Here is a 19,150-nt window from a genome sequence, read left to right as displayed (position 1 = left end):
TTCCAAAACACGCATGACAGGTTAATGTAGCCTTCTAAATTGTCTCTTGGCACGATCTTGACTCATGTGCGTATTTATAGGGCACTTGAAAACAAGCGCCGATGTATAAAAAGTGCTGCGCAATTATGCAGTGAACATATGTACAACAATAAAATGAATGAATGAATTCAGTTCACACTTGACTGGACTTGACATGTACAGAAGTATAACGGACAATAATGAAGCCTTTGTGAAGAGAGCCGCATTAGGATGGACTGCACGGGTGTACCTAATGTTGTCGTTAGTGAATGTCACTTTAAGGGGCTTCTCAGACCAGCCTTTGGGGGGAACGCAAACTCGACAAACTGAGAGTGTGAGTGCGTATCCCCAAGCAATCAAGTCTTTCTGGAATCGCTTTTGAAGTCGTACTACTCATCCTCTGTCATCACCGTTTGTTGCAGTCGTCTGACTGTCGTCAGGTTGTAACAAGTCGCCTTGTAACGGGACCTCATGACCAAATATGTTCTCTGACCGCCTTAACGTCGAGCCGGAGAAGCCGTTGAAAATGAGAATAAGCTGGCACAAATGGTGGGTGAGGAAATGATGTATGTTGCTTTCATTGATCTCGACCACAAATACTTGGCAATTGAAGAGGGGTGTGTAGACTTTCTAGATTCCGAACAAACACTCTGTAAGAAATGAATCCCCTCCACCTATTTTGTTCTTTTGAGGCGGTCTTGTGGATGAGCTTGCTGCTGCCATCTTTGAGTACGGCTTCCGTGCAAAAACAAACAAGACAAATGGCCGGGTACGTAAATCAACTCGATTCTCCTCGATGCAAATGCCCGCTCAGGACTGAAGCTCTCTTATTGTTTTTCAGGCCTCTTTGCTGTCAGCGCAGCCAGGAACACGGACGGGTAAGTCCCCCTTTTGTTGAAAATGGAGTCATCCCTTTCTGCTTTTCCCGCGCCCCGGCCGATTCCCACTTCGGGTGACTTTATTGGGCCCGAAAAAAGTTCCCGTCGCCAAAGCGCTTCATGAATTGACATTTTGAGTTGAAAATGTGTCGAGCGGGCACACGTACTTCGCAAACCGGTTTTGTTGTATCTGTCTTGACGTCAGAGCGTGTCGAGACGCTGGTACCGAGGCGTCACTTAATCCTCGCCATCAATGGAATGCGGCGCACAATGGAAATGAGCGGCCTGCCCAGTCACAACGCCCTCCGTTTGTGGCCACGCCACGTCAAGTTTTCGCCGACCTCCAGTTATGTGTGTGTGATGCTTAAAATGTTTTGTCGGCGGCTGCGCAGAAGTGGTGACCAATCGGATGTGCGCTCCGAAAGCTCACTAATCTGATGTTGGCCAACGATACAACCAACTCAAAGTTTTGGAGTTTGTACAAATTAACCAGATAGACAGAGCAGAGGGAGGTTCCACTGAATAGCGCCTTCTCGCAAGCGACGTCCGTCCTGCTGTTGGGCCCGGCCGGGCGTAATCCGGAGAGGCTCGTTGGGCTTCTCGGGCGTCAGTTTACGAAAGAACTTAAAGAGTAGTTTTGTGTTTGAACACGGTCCGGTGCGCCGGAAGACGCGGCTTTAGCGGGATTTCACGGTTGTTTGTGCGGCCTATTGCTCACGCTCGCCTCAAAGGAAGCGCGAGACGGCGCTGGCTTTATTGCGCTTTGCCGTCATTTGTGCGAGACCATTAAAGCGGAACCGCTCAAGTGAGCGCTTAACACGCTTGTCCAAGCACGAGGTACGCCCGCGTGGCCCGAATGCGCCAAACGCAACCTCCGCGCGCCTTCCGAAAGAGAAGGCAAAAGGGCAAATGCGTCCCGTGGCCGAAGCAACACGCCGCTGGTGTGCAAAAAGCAAGTTTGATGGCGTGATTGGAATGAGCGTTGTTATCGGATGTTGTTCGACGACAGAGTCCAATTCCAGCTTGGGTCATTGTCTCACTTCAAAACAAAACAACCCCCCCCCCCCCAACTTTATTGTGACAGCAAAGCTCTGCCCGAAAGAAAGAAAGCAACTAAATAGCCCTGGTCAGGTTTCGCGTCTCCCCCATCCAAGTTAAATGTTGTCATTGTACACAGTGAGGGGACCCCTCCCATCAACATCCCTCCTACTCCCGCCACACATTTTCCATTATATAGATCAGCGTAGACGATATCTCCTTGTTTCTCGAGGCCCGATTGCCAAGGTAAGATGCCAGCATTTGCCGACTGGATCTTGTGAAATCGAACGATGGGATGTTCATCGAGTCGCCATGAGGCTTTGTGATTTCACCCGCTTTGGGGGGGCGCGTGACCACCAAGGCCGCAGGGGACGCGCACTAAACTTGTTTCTTTCTCCGCGAAGATGCGTCGCTCCCTGATTGCGCTGTGCCTGAATGTGCTCATCTATCACGGTGAGTGAATTTCATCATCCTTTTGGGGTTAGGGTCAACAATTGCAACTGTTGAAGAAAAAGGGTCGGGGGAGGGGATCTGACTGCACACGCGTGTGATCGGATTTTGGCTTTTCTCGTCCACCGACAGCAATTTGCATTGGCTTCTTCTGAAGTGGCCCTTATTTAGAAATGAGATGAGCCTCATCGTACGTGTGCTTTCTATTGAGCCGGTGTGCATGGTGTTGAGTTTTTTTTCTGTCAGGACTGTCGCCAAAGGGTCATTGTATTTTTCCACCCCCCCATCAGCCGCTACAAGCGCAGATAGCTGGTGCTACACGGGCTGCGGTGAGTAAGTTGTGACCGAGTGTCGAAAAGGGGCAACGGCTTTGAACGGCATCCCGGCCGCCCCCTCTGAACAGAGCACACGCCCGAGCACTGGCAAGATCTGGACGGCTCTTTCTGCGGGGGTCAAAGGCAGTCCCCCGTCAACATCCTGAGCGCCCACGTCGAGAGGGACGCGGCGCTCGGCAGCTTCTCTTTCGTGAACTTCTCGTCTCGGAATGCCTTCGAGTCGGCCGTCAATACCGGACATACGGGTACAATCGGCGCTCCGCTGACGTCGCCCCCTTTCAATCGCTCAGCGGTTCCTTCCGCTTCTTTTGCTCAGCCAAATTCTTACTGAAGGACAATGAGGTGGAGCTGAGCGGGGGTGGACTCAACGGCACCTATTCCACCATCCAACTCCATTTCCACTGGGGCGACACCGAGCACCATCCCGGCTCGGAGCACGCCGTCGACGGCCACAGACACTCAATGGAGGTGCCCTCTGCGTGCGTGCGTGAAAGCGCTTGAAAGCGCTTTTGCCGATAGCGAGACTTTGAAGCGAAAATGACCCTTTTTCCCCCTCCCAGATGCACATTGTGAGTCTGAAGAAAGGTCTGTCGGTGGCGCAAGCCCTGCAAGATTCAGCCGGCATCGCCGTTCTCGGCTTCTTCATCAAGGTTTGTGCGGCTAAGCGGCAATTTTCCCGAAAGCCTCCGTAACTCACTCAACTTGCCGATGATGACTGTCCCTCCTAGGCGACCGAAGATGGAAACATGTCAAATCCTTGGAGTGCCTTGACCTCTTACCTTCTGAAAAACGCAGGTACGGCAAGTGGCTTGAAAAAAAAAACAAACTTGTTCGGGTTATTATGTTTGCAAAGATGTCAATCATCTGACCCTTGCGTGGCCATCGTGAGGCGCTGCGCATTTTTCGAGAAGCCGTCGCTGGGATTGAAGTTCGGCCCTTTTGCCGTCGCGGCAAATTCATCTGAAAGCGTTTTCAAAAGCCAACCTGTGAAGGTGATATTTCCTGGAAGAATTTGGAAGACGCACAACATTCTTGAAATGCAGACGAGCTGTCCCGATGTGAACCGTTCTTCGTATGCATTGCCAAGAAAGGTCAAGTGCTGAAAAGTAACTCCCTTGGGCGCTTCAGTTTTCTGAGAAGGTTGCGCCTGCCGAATCGCACCCAAAAGCTCTTTTGAAGCGATATTTCCGGAGCAAAACAAAAGGAGAATTTGATGGAGGAGCGTTGTCGTCTGACATTGCTGTCGTTTGGGGTATTTTGCCTTTCCCCACAGGCACCGAAGTCAACGTGACGCACGCCATCTCCATCGACGACCTCGTCGGGGATGTGAATCTGACCAAATACTACCGCTACATGGGCTCGCTGACCACGCCCTCCTGCCATCAAGCGGTAGCCTGGACGCTATTTCAGGAGCCTATCGGCGTCAATAAAAATCTGGTGAGTCGGGAAGACTGACGAGTGAGACGCGGCCTCATTTCAAGTATCGGAACTCGCGCCGCTCACCAACATGAACGTTCGCAGTTGCGTGCAATTTTGAAAGTGGCTGGAGAGCTCGCATCAAAATTGCAGCGCTGGCAAGAAACGACCCGGCACATTCGCCGCGGCTGCGACGCCTTCTCGAACGGGGCCGTTAGTCCGACGCGAAGCCGGATCGCTTTGAAATTTGACTATTTGGGAATAAACGCTCAATGGAAAATCCAGAAGGTGGTCCGCGTAGCTTGTTCAAAACAAACGTTACACTAATTTCACGATGTGCCAATTGTCTCGGGGTGATTAAAGCGAATATAACCGACCTGCCAGATGTCATTTCGTCTCGGCTCCATTGCAGTTTGTGCAGTGCCGCGCACTTTCATTTGCGCGCGAATGCGAATTGCCGTGCGTCATTCCCAGCAGGTACAACCGCTCTCATTTTGGTGCGTTGACAGAAGTTGGTGATAAGCCAGAGGCGGCGTTGCAAGCTCAATGACAACTTGTGTCAACAACTGCAACGTTTGACCTTTGTGGGAGTTGTTTTTTTCTCAACTGTTTTACCTGTTTGAGGAATTTAAAAAACTCGAGTCCAATCTCCCAATTGTCTTTTGCGAACAACAAAAATGATGGCGAAGGTAGCGTAAGCTGCGAAGGGGCACGTAGGAAGACTAGCCTCGGAAGCCCTGACTGTGCGGACGTTGCGCTATCGACGGGCGTCGCCATGCCGCCTCGGCAGAATTCTCCAAATATTTTGCACGCATGCGTTTCGATCCGAACAGGTGCCGAGTTCACGTCACCCTTTGACAATGCTGCAGAATCATCTCGGTGGATCGACTCCATGTGAAGATGCGGGTAAAAACAAAAAGATAAGATCCTCACGCCATCCGTGTCGTCCTCTGATAGTGACAGCCGTCGTCACACGTGTATGGGGGTCGGGGGGGGGGGGCAGTGTGACCTCAACCGGTGTGCCGCCTTCTTGCCCCGCTGTATTCTGTCAACAACCCAAGTCCGAGACAAACGGAAGGTTTGCATACCGGGGGACTTGATTGCTTTGTTGCTCACTTGATACTTTCGGGGGCAGCGCGGCGGATGAAGCCTCAATGAAGCCTCTGTTGCGGTCTCGATTGTAAACCAAGCGCTCGAGTCCGTGGCTAAACTATCGCGCACGCCCAAGCACCTCTCGTGTGAGTGACACGCGGCTCGATGGATGCCGACGGCTGTTGTGCAACGCCGCCACCAATTCCCTTTGCTTTTGCTCCTCCCGATGTGCTTTCAGCTCCAACAGTTTGCGCTCAAGACGGGCCTCACCAATGTCTACCGCCCGCTGCAAGACCTCCACGGACGCCAAGTGTTTTCTTCCGCCGCTCTTCCTCTACCGCCCAGTGAGTTGGAACCCCGGAAGTTCGAGTGACGTTTCAACGCGGCGCTTCCCAACCAATGTTTTCCAAGAGCGGAAGGCTTGAGAATGGCGCGTCAAAAAAAATCTCCCCAAGACATTGCCTTTCGCTTCGCAGGGCCTTGAACTTGGTCGCACTCCCTTCGGAGAGAGCGTTTCTGATATTTCGGCGTTTCCCGACCTTTAGCGCGACGAGGCTTCAAGTTTACAGTCATCAAAGAGTTGAATGCGTTGCCCTGCTTTCTGCTTCCTCAGGTCATGTTTGGTGCTACGACGACAACTGCGGTAAGACGTCATCAAAGTCGGCCCGAATCTGCGTGTGCCCAGCGCAGGATGCTTATTTAGCTCATCACCCCACCCCCCCCACCCCACATGTCCCCAGAGTTCAGTCCTGCCAAGTGGCACCTTCTGCCCAACTCGCACTGCGACGGCGAGCGCCAGTCGCCGGTCAACATCGAAGCAAAGAAAGCCGTGAAGGACGAGCGCCTCGACGGCTTCGCCTTCACCAAGTTTGACGACAAACATGTCGTCCAGTACATGACAAATACAGGCCATACAGGTTGCAAAATGCTCCTCCTCGTGTTCCCTTTTTTTTTTTCTTTCTTTTTAGCAATCTTGATGAGTGTCCACTCGTCGTCCGTAACCGAAGGTGCGGTATGCGTGTCGTTTCCCTTTTCAGTCAAGTTGGTACTGAAGGAGGGGGCGATGGAGGTGTCCGGCGGAGGCCTGGGTCACGTCTACTCCACTCTCCAGTTGCACTTCCACTGGGGTTCCTCAACCCCCAACTCGGAAGGCTCCGAGCACACGCTGGATTCCAGAAGATTCCCCATGGAGGTGCTTTGAAGTGAAATCTCATCCCAAACATTTCCTGACATTTGTTGTTTTCTGACACCTCGCTCTCTCTTATTTTTTTATTTTTTTGGAAGGTGCACATAGTGAACAAGAGGAAAGATTTAACTCTGGAGGAGGCGGTAAACGCCACAACTGGCCTGGCGGTGTTGGGATTCTTTATTGAGGTAACACGTGTGACGATCGGAATGGGGTGGGGCAATGACACAAAAGCCAGCGCACCAACATCAATTATTTTCCCACCATATTTTTTTTTTGCACAAGTGCTATTTTCCTTCTACGCATTGCAAAGGTTTTGGTTGTGTGTCCCCCCCCCCCCCACAATTTTTGGGGGGTACTTATTCATCGTACGCGACGTGCATTTTCTTTCTAGGCTGCAACAATTCCCAAAAGTCAGGATGCTGCTGAGCAACATGAAGATGTGAGTCCAGAAAAAAAAAATCTGCCATAGTGCAAGCCACTGAATTGTTCAAATAATGTTGATGTCTCGGATTTAAAAAACAAACGACCATTTTCAATGCAGTCCCATGACTCGCCTGATGACTCGCCTGATGAGTCAGTGACCGGCTCCTGGAAAGCTCTGAGCAGCTACCTGGCAGAGATACAAAGCATCGGTGCGTACAACTATTTCCTTGTATTTGGGTGCGTGTGTGTGGGGTCTCCGAGTAAAAACATCTTTGCACGACTTGACGTCTTTGTACTCCCGACATTCTTTGCTTTTCCGCCCTCTCGGCAAAATGGAAAAGGAACGCACGAGACCGAAGCGCCTGTTTTTTTTTTTTTTGCGGCAATACAGGCTCGCGGGTGGAGGTGACGGAGGAGCTGTCTCTCGCCGGGCTGCTCGGCGACGTGGACCTGGCCTCTTACTACCGCTACAACGGCTCCTTAACCACCCCCTCCTGCGACGAAGCCGTCATCTGGAGCGTCTTTAAAGATTCGGTTAAGGTGGATCGCAGCCTGGTAAGATCGTCACAGAGGGAGTGGATGTGGGCGTGAGTGCGAGGTGTGACTCGGAAAACAATTGGCCCAATTATGGCATTAAAAGCGCGTGTGTTGATCAAATATGTCAAATAATTCTCCGTGGCCGGTGCGAAAAGTTTTTTGGACGGGGCAGCAAGTGAAATTCTCGTACGCAAAAACCGCCCGCTGACGGCAAAGCTGCGTCCATGGGCCATTGGTCAAAGTGCGAGCGAGCGTATTTTGTAGCGCCTCTCAGGTCTGACGGGTAAGTCGAGTCCGCCTTCGCCCCATGTGAAGCCTCCCAAAGCACCGCCTCCAAAGTAATTGCAAAATATGTGCAGTACGGCCGACGTTCCCTCGCAAGCGCCCGCCGACCTGATATCGATCGGCCGAGTATGTGCCTGATCGACGCGCGAAAGCGGATCGACAACATTCGCGACGCGGTCCAAAGAGCCGATTTGGCCCATTGCGAAAGGCCGTCCTTGGACTCGGTCCTCGCAAGTGACCAAGTTGGGTCCAAAATGGCAAACGCCGTGTTCTTCCCGCAACGGCCGGCGGAAGCTCGTGTTGGACTCGATGAAGTCGGAGACCGCTTTTGCCTTGACCCCCGCCCCCGTCTCTCGCTGTCTGTCACGCCCGCCTCCAGCTGACCATGTTCCCGAACCGCAGCGGCTTCGGCGACGTCTTCCGGCCCCCGCAGAGTCTTCACGGCAGGGAAATTTACACCACGGCGACGGGCGGCGCCCTCGCACCCGCAGTCTTCTTTCTGACGCTGGTCCAACTCTCTGGCTTTCTCCTGTGATTGCAAATTCCCGTGTACTTCCTGATCAATTATCCCCCCCCCCCTTTCTAGCTCGCTTCTGATTGGGCTGCTCCTCCTCCTCCGTAAAGCGCATCCTTTTTCGTCCAGGGAGAATCTCTCCACATGCGTTTTATTTGTCGCTAAGCTAAAAAATGAGCATGATCGCCAAAGCAGCAGCTGGAGTTGGAGTAAAACTCAAATTCAAATGCAATCTAACTTTCTTTATTGAGTTGCAAAGGATTTATTCAGCGATCATTTTGAAACGGGGTGCCCGGGTAGCTGTTATGGGGTTGCACCAAACGCCACCGATGGCAAAATATCTCTCTCTCTAATAAGCGTGTGCGATTGGTGGATGAGCCGGACCAATCAAAGCAAAGGACCGTTGTATGAACAATGAACAAAATGGATAAAATAAAGGTTCCCTTGTGCTTCAATTGTCCTCCATTGTTGCCAATTGCGAGGACGGGCACTTTTGACGTCACGGTTGGCATCTCGCTAAGCTAGACAGTCGTTGATTTTCTACCACGTTTGTTTTCAAGTGCTCCATCAATACAGCCGAGATGAGAACGACTTGTCATGTCGTGCGCCTGAGCCAACTCGCTCACCGCTGATTGCTTTGACTCGGCGCTTTGAATCTTAATGACAATGTGGGACTCCCAAAACCTGACTGCAGGCCTTCTTTTGCAACACACGCGGGACAAAAGGTCCGAGCTCGTGTGCAGAAGAAAACCACTTAGGAGAGTTCTTGTATTGTGTGAGAAATGTGGGGGGGGGGCTGTTCCCGGAGCCTCTCTTGGCCGACTTCAGGCGGACTACACCCTGAACTGGTCGCCAGTCAGTCGCGGGCTACGTGTAGAGGCAAGAACCATTCCCGCCCGTGTCCGCACCATCACTCGGTGGGCAGTCAGGTGAGTGGACCACTACACCATCAGAGAGGTCCGTTGTTGTTGTTGTTCCAAGTGAACTCAATAACCTCTTTTATGTAAATGACGGGAACAACATAATCCGAATTGCATTATTGGGATTACGATCATACTTTTTGGGTTACCTAACAAACGACAGGCTGGCTTCCTAATCTATCACATTTGAAGAGCGACATTTAAAGCAGACCGCAGATGTGTATCTCTTGTTCTGGAATCTGCATGTGATGCCAAGACAGAAAAGAATGCGCAGGTATCGAAGACAAACTTGTGGGACGGGCTTGGCGGTGGAGAGATGATAATAGACACTGGCTCTTTTTTTTTTTTCCTTCCCCAGCACGCCACGTATATAAAATGCGAGTAAGGAATGATAAATAGCACAAGTCTTCTGCTGCGCTCACACGGGTTCCTTCAAGGTGAGACGCAATTACAGTCCCTGTTACGCCATGTCGCCGTTTGTTCGCCTCATTTGATTGTTTATTCATTTAATTTTACGATTGCTTTGAAGATGAGGTGGCTCGTCGTCGTCTTTGCTGCTTGCAGCTTTGTGGCGGATGTCTACTGTGCCGACGAGACAATCGGTAAGAATTTCTTGACCTTTTTGCAGTCCTCTTGGGTCCGAACACGTCTCCACGATGGAATGCTTGCGTTCAAGGCAACAAAGTTCATTCCAATTTGAAGTTGGTCAGTTCAATTCGAGCGTCGTCTCTTTTGCTGCTGTGCAAATGGCAACAAACAAATACGACGTCATGTTCTATGGTCACCATCACACAAATGCAACTTTTAGCACCAGGGAGCAGGAACCGCCGGCAACGCCTACGTTCCATGACCGAGTCGCTAACTTAAGTCTGTCCATTTCCTTTTCACCCTTGGACCAGATTGGTGTTACCACCTCCCATCGTGCCGTAAGTAAGCCAGCGTGATCTCCGCTGATCTTTGCTTTGTCATTGCTCTTCGGCGAGAAGCCTCAACCTCTCGTTTCTCCTCACAGATTACCCCCAATGGCCAACTATTTCCGCGGAATTTTGCGACGGGAGCAGACAATCGCCCATTAATATTGTGACCTCGGAGGTCACGGTCAATGAAAGCCTGAATGATTTCACCTTCACAAACTTCAGCAATACCAACATGCTGGACAATATCGTCAACACTGGCAAAACCGGTGAGGACCTGAAGGTCGATTTTCTTTCTTTCGTCTTTTTTTCTCTCTCAGCGGGATGTGTGTTTGATTTTTTTTTTTTTTTTTTTGGAGGGGATTGCGGGGGAATCAGATTCCAGCCTTTGTGCTGTCCGTGTTGATCGATGCAACTTAAACTGCATTAGCACCGGGCCACTTTGTGTCAGATTTCAAACTGGCATTGGCATTTGATAGCCCTCTAATTGACTGCCTAGAGCAAAACTGGTTACAGCCAACGTCAGTGAAACACGCCTGTTGCAATCTGCGCAAATACGCCGGTCCCCGAGAAAATGTACTTAATTCTTAATGGTTTTTTTTTTTTTTTTAAAGACAGGTCAAACCAAACGAAAACATTTACTCCTTGTGCATTAAACCAAAATAAATAAATGCATATCTGAGCCTTTCATTCCACGAGCTTCATGCGAACGCTTCAATGTTGTGGCGCGCTTTAAAGCGGGGATTGATCGTAAGCGCTGCAGCAACACATGTAGATCGACAGTGTACAGTATCGGGACTCGGACAGATGGTCGTTAGGCTCTGTCTTGAGAAACCTACATTAGTGCCGTACTGATAAGCTGAGAGTAGTAGCGACGTCTCCATGAGCACAATTGTATGATGCCCCCAGTTGGCCAAGGTGGAGGGAGCAGCCCGATGGCCGTACAATTGATGGAGCATGACAAAAACGGTTTCATTCTTTTTATTCATTCTTGAAATATGCCATTACTGTTACATTGCGTTATTTGGGGGGGGGGTTAATAGTCGTGGCATGAACTGGTGGATTGAGCCGAGCGGCTCCCAGACGATGGACTTGCCAGCCTTTGACCCGTTTCCTCCCCCGCTGCCTTTCAGTGAAAGTGAACTTCAATTCCGGGGTGAAGGTTTCCGGGGGAGGTCTCACCGAGACCTACGACAGCCTGCAGTTCCACTTGCACTGGGGCAACCGCAGCAACGTCCCCGGCTCCGAGCACACCGTGAATGGAGTCCGCCACCCCATGGAGGTGAGCCGGACATTTTTTGCCGCGCACGTCTCCAACCGCGCGTGCGTGACAAGTTTTGACCCCGCCCGCAGTTGCACATTGTCAACATCAAGTCCAGCTTCGACGGGAACACGACCCTGGCCGTCAATGACCCCATGGGAGTCGCCGCCCTCGGCTTCTTCATCGAGGTGAGATATTGTCATGCGTTGACCACGGTGTCCTCGAGATTCCATTTGATGTCAAACGAAAGCAAAACGCGTACGCCGCAGGTACTGCCAAACACGGTGGGCCAGCCTGCCAGCTGGAAGACGCTCACCAACTACCTGCAGAACATCACCTTGGGTGGTAAGGCGACGCCCAGACCCCCAACTTGACGACGTTCTGGGCGTTCCCTGTCCAATGAGCAACATTTGTCTTCAGGTGACACTGTCAATATGACGCCAGGACTCTCCCTGGATGATTTGCTGGATGGAGTGGATCGCAGCCAATATTATCGCTATCTGGGCTCGCTCACCACGCCCAAGTGCTACGAAGCCGTGGTCTGGACCGTGTTCAAGGACTCCATTAAAGTCAGCGAAGACCTGGTGAGCTTTGCGGGATGAGCGAGAGAGAGAAAACCCCCGTTCCTCCAAGCTGCAAACTTGCCAATGCCTGCCTTGCTCCCTAGATCGACATGTTCAGCACAATGCTGCATATCGGAAACCAAACTTCGGAAATCATGGTCAACGTCTTCAGGGGCGTCCAGACCGCACAGCCCGTCACTCGTTCGTCCGCCGGATCCAGCGGCGCCACCGGATCCAGCGGCGCCACCGGCTCTTGCGTCTCCCTGGGCCTGCTGGCCGTCAGCCTGTTCCTGAGGAGCAGTTACTAACCCGGTTGTGAAACCAGTTTGCCAAAGTGGCCTGCCTTTGCCGGCGCATAATCATCCGCGCCTAACCCTAACCTGTTTTGGTTTGTTTTTTCCGCCCCCACCCCAATATGTGCCAGTAACCGAATCGACGGTAATGAATGAATGCAACATTCTGTCTTGTTAATTCTGCATTTTTTGATGCGGGGTGTGTGTGTGTACACGCGCACACACACACAATGTATAATTTAAGCTTTTTAACGGCAGCTGCCACCGAGACCTAAGCTACTATTTATGATCTTAGGTCAATGTGAATGCGTTTCCTGATGCAGGAAGACTGGAAATCATGAAGGTTCATACAAACTTGATGAAGGAGCTAAGCTGTTCGCTCGGAAGTTTTTCTGTCAGGTTGATCGTATGTCAACCGTCCATTAAAAAATGCCGTGCTCATATTTTGTGAGGGAAAAAAAAAGGACGACTGGTGTCTTTTTGGGTTGATCGCATAGAAAAATGTGTTTTATTTGTTGTGGATTGGTTTGTGAAATGAAGGCTTGAACTGCAGCGAGCTCCTCCCATCCCGCAACGTCATTTAAGGGTGGGAGGAGCCGGCCCACATTGTTTCGGTTATCTAATTCCTGTTTCGTAAAGTCGTTAATGTGCTCGTTCGGGTTTACCAGATTAATCGGGCGGTGCTCCTCCCCACCCTGCAATTAAGAAAGTGTCCAATCTCACGCACTGATGTCACGCGATAAATTCTTTGGTTGGTTGTAACCGAAGATCTTACTCCATAAGGCGCAATTTAAAACCTGTTCCATACCCTTTAAAGACAACATTTGCATGCCGAGATGACCTCCAAAAACAATCGCTGAACATGAAAACATGGCTCAGTTTTGATGTTGAAGGCAATGTTGAAGGGGTTTTTTGTTTGTTTTCAAGCTGTTTATGCAAACTGTACAGGTGTTAATACTTTTATGGTAGATCATTAGGACAAATATAAAGTCAATGTCTAAAATAGTCGAACAACAGTCCAACAGAAATATGGAGCACACACACACAACTCAACTTGCTATTTTAGCCACTAATTCCCTAACGGCCAGTAAAAGAGACACCAGGAGGTAGTTGCTGGCGAGAGATGAAGACGCGTCTGTGAGGTCGCAGCGGCATCGGCGTGGGTCGTCGGGAGCGGCCGGAGCCGAGGTGGACGGCGGAACGGGACAACGGAGCCAGTCCACGCCGATGGATTTGGGCTCCACCGCGTCTTGGTTCATGCCTCCGCTCTTGAGCACCCAATAGTGGTTGTCCTTAAAGAAATGGGCGTCGCCTAAAGAGGAAGAAGAAGAAGACCCGTCTGTGATTGCCCTTGCAAAACTGCATGCGTGGAGGTGAAAGGGCTTCCAGGAAACGAGGCCCCATAACGACGCGTAAGTTCACCACACAAAGTCTGACATTGACACTTTCTTCTGTGCGGCATCACTTGTCTAAACGTGATGAATTTTGCCCGCAGCAAAATCCAGCGGCTTGGAGTCATCCGGGACCATTTTGAGCTGAGAGCGTCCCCTGCCGGCCGACTGAAAATGACATCACGGTGCCTCGGGGCTCATCGTCACGTGACGGAACCCGGCAAAGATTTGAGCCGCCACCGCGTTGTCGTTTTCAGTCGACAGCAGGGGGCGCTATGATGTCAAAATGTGTGGATTTTGCCGCTTGACTCGCGTTCCACAGACGCGAGATTAATCCGATGGTGCCGCATGGCGAGTTGAACGGTACCTTCGCCCCAGCTGATGATGTCATCCATGCGGGAGGGAACTCCGGTCCAAAGGCCGTTGTCACGCGGGTAGCCCGGCTCCGGCCGCGGGGTCCCGGGCTGGCCTTTTCGACTCTCGTCGAACCTCCAGAACTCGCCCTGGCTGAACAGGTAGGTCTTGCCGTTATGGGCCCAGATGAAGGCGGCGTCCACTCGGTCCACGAGCGCGCCGCTCTTCCTCTTCATGCCCCATTCAGAGAGCGGGCGAGGATAGCCGCTCATGGCCACCGTGTCCTTGAAGACCCAGTACTGAGATCCTGTCGGAGGGTAGACGACCAGTCAAGGATGTGCCTCGAGCCGTCGGCGCCTGCCGCCCACTCACAAAGGCGGGAAGAAGTACAAGTGGAATTTTTGGCCCCGGCCCTCATCTTCGATTCCGGCCGGCTTTCTCACCGACAAAGAAGATGATGCTGTTGTCGTTCTTGCGCTCATACACGGCGTCGATCTTATTCGTCCCCGCGGGAAACCCCATCCAAAAGTTTTGGATCTGAGCCGGATTAAGCGACACCAGGGAGCCATCTCGCGTGGTCCTCCAGAAATGAGCACCTTTTCTCAGAAGACCGCAGATGCAGCGTTAGAAGTCGGACGTGGGCGTCACATTGGAGAGTTTTTTTTCCCTTTACCTTTAAAGAAGAAGACTTCCCCTCTGATGTTTGCCACAGCGTCGAATCCCCCGTGACAACGGTCGTAAACGGAAGGGTCGGACCTGGGAGAGGAGAGGCCAAAAGCAGCTGCTCAGCTTGCCGCGTTGCATTGGGAGCAGTTTGAAAGACATCCGCAAGAGGGCGCCACTTGAGCCTTTTTCTCCATCACTCAAAGAATTGAGTGCGACTTCATCCATCCATCCATCTCTTTATCTTTCCCAAATGCAAAGCAGTAGTTTGTACGTCGGTGGAGGCGAACTCACGGCTTTGTCGGTTTGGTCGGAGGAGGGCTGGGCAAACGAGGGAGGTTGGGGTCAACACCTCCTGGTTGTTGCCCCCCCTTGCTGCCTGTAAAAAGAACAAGGCGTTGTTGTCACACAGGATGCGTGAGCAAATAATTGGAGCTGCTTCAGGACGACTTTTCCAAAGGGGCCCAGTGAATCATCATGGGAAACCAAGACCAATGCCCAAAGTACAAAGAACGGCCGTGAACCGCGGACCGCCGCGGGCTGCCTGACACCTGCGACGCCCGCGGCAGCTCGCGCGCGTCTAGACCGGGCCTCTTCATCATTGGATGACTCAGCGGAACTCACTGCAGATCAGCATCCTCAAATCATGACATCGTCGAGAGAGAGAGAGAGAGATTTCTCTTTTCATCTTTTTTTTCTTTTTTAAGAACAGTCGGCCTTGGTGACTCACCATAAAGCTGCTGAATGGCCAGTCTGTCATCCAGCGCCAGCTGGTAGTGGCGAATGTCTCCCACGGGACCCTGGTAATACGGCCTCATAATGGACGGCTCCGAGGAGGAATGCGACAGGCCCAGTGCGTGGCCAAACTCGTGCACTGCCACCGTGAACAAGTCGGTGGTGCCGCTGCTCTCCCCTGCGCTTGCAATCATACGGGACTTTGTCAACGTAGCGCTTTCGCAACAGCTGCGGCTTCAACAAAGCGCCATGAGATGCTTCACGAGTTCACGCAATGGGAAGAAAAATTGTGCGCAGCACAGCAGCGCAAGGCTGCTTCACCGTATTTGTTTTGAACTCCGGGCTGTCATACAGCGAAGCGTGACCGTACCTCCGTAGCTCCACCTCTCATGGTCATCAAAATGCGTGTCTCCGGACACGTCATCCCTGCCGGGAAAGAAGGCGTGGGCTAAGGTGCCCCCCGGCCCGTCAAAGGGGTAGCCGTCATCGTGCAGCAAGCTGTTGAAGGACACCCTGATGTCGCCGCCGCCGCCGCCGCCGCCGCCCGGCTGCTGGCGGAAAGTCAAAGGGGCCGCGTCACTCCAGGCTTTGAAGGCGTGCGTCAGGATGCCGTCCACCGTGGCGGACGGCAGGCCGGGGGAGAGCGACGCCGACGGATAGCTGTGGATGCTGCAAAGGGGAAAGTGACTGGTGAGTTGAGGTTTCGGGGCAAGTTGGACCGTGCCCCGCCAGGTCCAGCAGGGGGCATTGTGGTTTCGTGCCCATGTAAAATTTCAATTTCATCTCTCTGTTTGAAACGAAGGGCCGACAGCGCCTTGCCTTGGGGGAGGAAGCCCGCAGGCCAATGAGACTCGCTGACCGGTGAGCATTGATTTTGCAATCCTCCTGCGTTAACTGTAACACACCTCCACGTCAGATCGCTCTTGTGCCACTTAAGTCCTGACAGTGCGTATCTTCTTCTCCTCCTCCTCTTCTTCAACATGTCCTCACTCCCGACGATATCGGGAAGGGAGCATCGTGGCGTGGACATGAGCTTCAGCGTTTCACCGTCTACAGGTTGGTAGCAAGGAACACAGTTGCGGGTACTGGCGTGGTTATATGGCGACTTAACAGCTAGCGTGTGCTCACGCGCGTTACGGCGGTGTGGAAAAGTCCCATGACCACCCGGTAGGTCACATGTTTTGAAAATCATGAACCGGTGATGTCAATATTCGCATTTAGAGGGAAGTGGGATTGTTTTGCGTCCCCATCCCGCATGAAGCAGCGTTGCGCCGAGGTACAGAAGCGAACAGGAAGTCACAGGCCCGACGTGAGCAGCATTTTACCGAGCACGCCGCTTTCTCGCACGCCGCCGAATCTCTGCATGACCCGTATGGCCTTCTCGATGCCCTCCTTGGTCTGCAGCTTGCTCGTCCGGGGGTCGGGCGGAGGGAGGTAGCCGTACCTGCTCAACCAGTCCTGAAGCGGGCAAAACCGAGAAGAGGCGGAAAAGAGGAACTTGCGGCGATACGTGGTTTCCTCCAAACATGATTAGCGCAGCAGAACATAGTTACATGGGAAAAAAAAACAACAAGATGTGATTCCGTCGTTGGCGCGTGATTTCAACTTCCTTTCCTACATGTGATTGAACCATGTTCTCGCCACGGATTAATATCGTGTGCCCGTTGAGCGGGTTGCTGAATTGATGTCACCATAAGCGAAATAAACTGATCGGTGCGATGTGTTCATCAATCTCTGTCAAAACAGGAAAGATGTGCATCTCTTTAGAAGTGATTTCGAAAGGAGCCCTTCCCCGCGCGCTTCCGCCACCAGCGTATCGTTGAGAGGAAGCCGTCAACCGCAAACGCCTTGTTGTTGTTTTCGACAATGCCACAATGTTCAGGGACGTGAAATTTGTTTCATTTGATGCAGCGGTTTACAAGCTGGCTTTGTGGTGGGCAAAACGGTTTACCTTGAGCATACTTTGGTGACTGGATTGCACCAAAGTATCAGACAGACTTTTGCCCGTGAATTCTGTCAATAAAAAGGAAGCCGGCGCTATGGTGGTATCAACGGAATGGATGGTCCATCTCGGTCCCATTCACAAATTTGATCAACACTCACCACTGCTCTGCTGTACTGCTCGGGCATTGCTGATGTGCACGCAGCCAAAGTCAAAACCATCCAAATCGCTTCCATCACACTGGCTGCAATGCAAATAAATAAAGGAATCACTAAACATCCCACAAAAGACAACAAAAAAGCAAACGGACACGCTCACCGTGTGGGGTCTCCTCTGAAGCTTCACTCGGCTCTCCTGAGACTAGGATGGGCTAATCAATAAGGCATCTCTCTCTCTCTCTCTCTCTCTCTCTCTCTCTCTCTCTCTCTCTCTCTCACTCTCTTCCCCCCACCCCTGTCTGACTCAAATTCATCTGGGCTGGGGCAACCCAGCTCACGACCACAACACACTCCACCCAAGTTTTGATCATTCAGACTTATTAGAAACAGCTCTCAGTATGAAAGTACAAAACTTCTCCAAACTACAACCAGAATGATAAAAAACGTTGTTAATTATAAGGCATTTCTCTGACAGCGCTCAGCATAAAAGGAATACAACCCGACCAGAATAATAATCGTAGAGATGATTGTGATTTTGTTCGAAATACACTTTTTGAAATGCAAACCCTTGCAACACCTCTGCTGGGTGACAGTTCTTCTGTTGGCCGCCTGCAGTTCCACCGGTGGCCTGTTGGTGGTCTCAAGGTGCATGCGGTTGTGGACGGGATCCCATGAAGGATGAGCAAAGAAGAGCTCGCTCAGTTGTGTCGACTGACATCACTAAAATTATAGCGAATTTCCGAAAGCATTTTTTTTTCACAATTACTACAATTATTTTCTCATGATGCTCCACTTCAAGTATTTTCCGTTGTAACATCGGAACTTGTGTTTTTAAAAACTACAATTTAATTGTTGTGTTCATTTTGGAAAATATTGTTTTCTTTTTTTTCCCTGAAAAGAGCACCACTTCCTTCCTGCGATTGTGTCTTTTTTTTTCTTACACAGGCAGGGACACTGCGTATTTCCTTGAATTTTTAATTCATATTAGCGTCCCACTATTTCTGTCCATACATTGACTAAGCTAAATTGATGATGCTGCACAAAGTAGCACAGCTCAGGCCACTCACGATCCCTTCTCAGAAGCCCATTAGCGTATGCTAGTGTGCCCCAGCGCTGTGTTATCTTCCTCCACCCCCCCCCCCCCCGCCCCACCTTCTTCCTCATCTTTAATTCCTCAGGGCCTCGTGTGAGTCATGCATACGACGCCATCCCACTAATGGTGCACCAGTTTGCGTCATGTCTGTATTAAATGTGAATGTATGCCCAGTGGCGGTCCTAGTTTGGGGGGGGGGGGGGGCTTTCTTTGAGCGAGCATCTTAGTGAGACGCTACTAAATAAGTGTGAATCTTTTTTTTTCTGAAAATACTTCAAGTCCTCATCACCCATCGTGTCACAAATGAGGAGTGCTCAACTTGCATGGATGACGCACTTTTATTTTGATTAAAGGGATCCAAGGCCTTCACGAAAAGGGTTGACTCTTGGCAGCTAAACGGTGCTAACACAATACACACAGCAACGGAAATTACATGAGGACCTGTGAAGTGAAAAGACAAATAAATAATTGCAAACAAAGACATTGGCGCCAAGAAGCTCCAACTGAGTTACGTCCCCGAAAACCGGCGGTCAGAGGAGAGTGAGTGAGCGACGCATTTTGCGCAGAAACAATGTGGCTGATTGTCTCATGGTTACGTTAGGTCATGCACGGTTTCTCATGTTGCCATCGCAGTGTTGCGGTATGATTTCACAGTATTTCCTCTCTGCCCCACTTTGATTGTCCGCCT

At 51.3% G+C, this 19,150-nt stretch overlaps 2 protein-coding genes across 2 annotated transcripts; one reads left to right on the top strand and one right to left on the bottom strand.

Moving 5' to 3' along the window:
• Nucleotides 1–2,112: 2,112 nt before the first annotated feature.
• Nucleotides 2,113–14,471, top strand: ca15b (carbonic anhydrase XVb). Its single transcript, XM_052072363.1, has 27 exons — nucleotides 2,113–2,180; nucleotides 2,339–2,387; nucleotides 2,675–2,713; nucleotides 2,788–2,964; nucleotides 3,036–3,187; nucleotides 3,280–3,369; nucleotides 3,448–3,514; nucleotides 3,993–4,156; nucleotides 5,466–5,571; nucleotides 5,841–5,870; nucleotides 5,968–6,144; nucleotides 6,265–6,419; nucleotides 6,512–6,601; nucleotides 6,808–6,855; nucleotides 6,958–7,048; nucleotides 7,231–7,394; nucleotides 8,041–8,192; nucleotides 9,053–9,104; nucleotides 9,625–9,697; nucleotides 9,995–10,021; nucleotides 10,108–10,278; nucleotides 11,143–11,291; nucleotides 11,363–11,458; nucleotides 11,540–11,615; nucleotides 11,691–11,854; nucleotides 11,938–13,538; nucleotides 13,622–14,471. The coding sequence occupies exons 2-26, from the start codon at nucleotides 2,339–2,341 to the stop codon at nucleotides 12,139–12,141; spliced, it is 2,763 nt and encodes a 920-aa protein (XP_051928323.1). The 5' UTR covers nucleotides 2,113–2,180; the 3' UTR covers nucleotides 12,142–13,538; nucleotides 13,622–14,471.
• On the bottom strand, nucleotides 13,173–17,663 carry mmp25b (matrix metallopeptidase 25b). Its single transcript, XM_052069408.1, has 11 exons — nucleotides 17,530–17,663; nucleotides 17,373–17,455; nucleotides 16,595–16,727; nucleotides 16,175–16,319; nucleotides 15,640–15,938; nucleotides 15,265–15,447; nucleotides 14,829–14,913; nucleotides 14,545–14,627; nucleotides 14,315–14,467; nucleotides 13,885–14,178; nucleotides 13,173–13,438 (listed from the first exon to the last, which is right to left on the bottom strand). The coding sequence occupies exons 2-11, from the start codon at nucleotides 17,445–17,447 to the stop codon at nucleotides 13,176–13,178; spliced, it is 1,713 nt and encodes a 570-aa protein (XP_051925368.1). The 5' UTR covers nucleotides 17,448–17,455; nucleotides 17,530–17,663; the 3' UTR covers nucleotides 13,173–13,175.
• Nucleotides 17,664–19,150: the final 1,487 nt, after the last annotated feature.

This window comes from Hippocampus zosterae, chromosome 7 (genome assembly GCF_025434085.1).
Source record: "Hippocampus zosterae strain Florida chromosome 7, ASM2543408v3, whole genome shotgun sequence".
NCBI classification, from domain to species: Eukaryota; Metazoa; Chordata; class Actinopteri; order Syngnathiformes; family Syngnathidae; genus Hippocampus; species Hippocampus zosterae.
This window is presented reverse-complemented; position numbering and strand designations above follow the sequence as displayed.

Excerpts from the sequence above, each read along its gene's own strand:
- ca15b (XM_052072363.1), top strand. The coding sequence starts at position 2,339 with ATGCGTCGCTCCCTGATTGCGCTGTGCCTGAATGTGCTCATCTATCAC. Across the intron at positions 8,193-9,052 it reads CAACTCTCTGGCTTTCTCCT|AGGCAAGAACCATTCCCGCC; the intron begins GTGATTGCAAAT and ends GGCTACGTGTAG. Across the intron at positions 10,279-11,142 it reads CGTCAACACTGGCAAAACCG|TGAAAGTGAACTTCAATTCC; the intron begins GTGAGGACCTGA and ends GCTGCCTTTCAG.
- mmp25b (XM_052069408.1), bottom strand. The coding sequence starts at position 17,447 with ATGGAAGCGATTTGGATGGTTTTGACTTTGGCTGCGTGCACATCAGCA. Across the intron at positions 16,728-17,372 it reads AGCAGTACAGCAGAGCAGTG|GACTGGTTGAGCAGGTACGG; the intron begins GTGAGTGTTGAT and ends TGCCCGCTTCAG. Across the intron at positions 16,320-16,594 it reads GCGAGAAAGCGGCGTGCTCG|ACGGTGAAACGCTGAAGCTC; the intron begins GTAAAATGCTGC and ends ACCAACCTGTAG.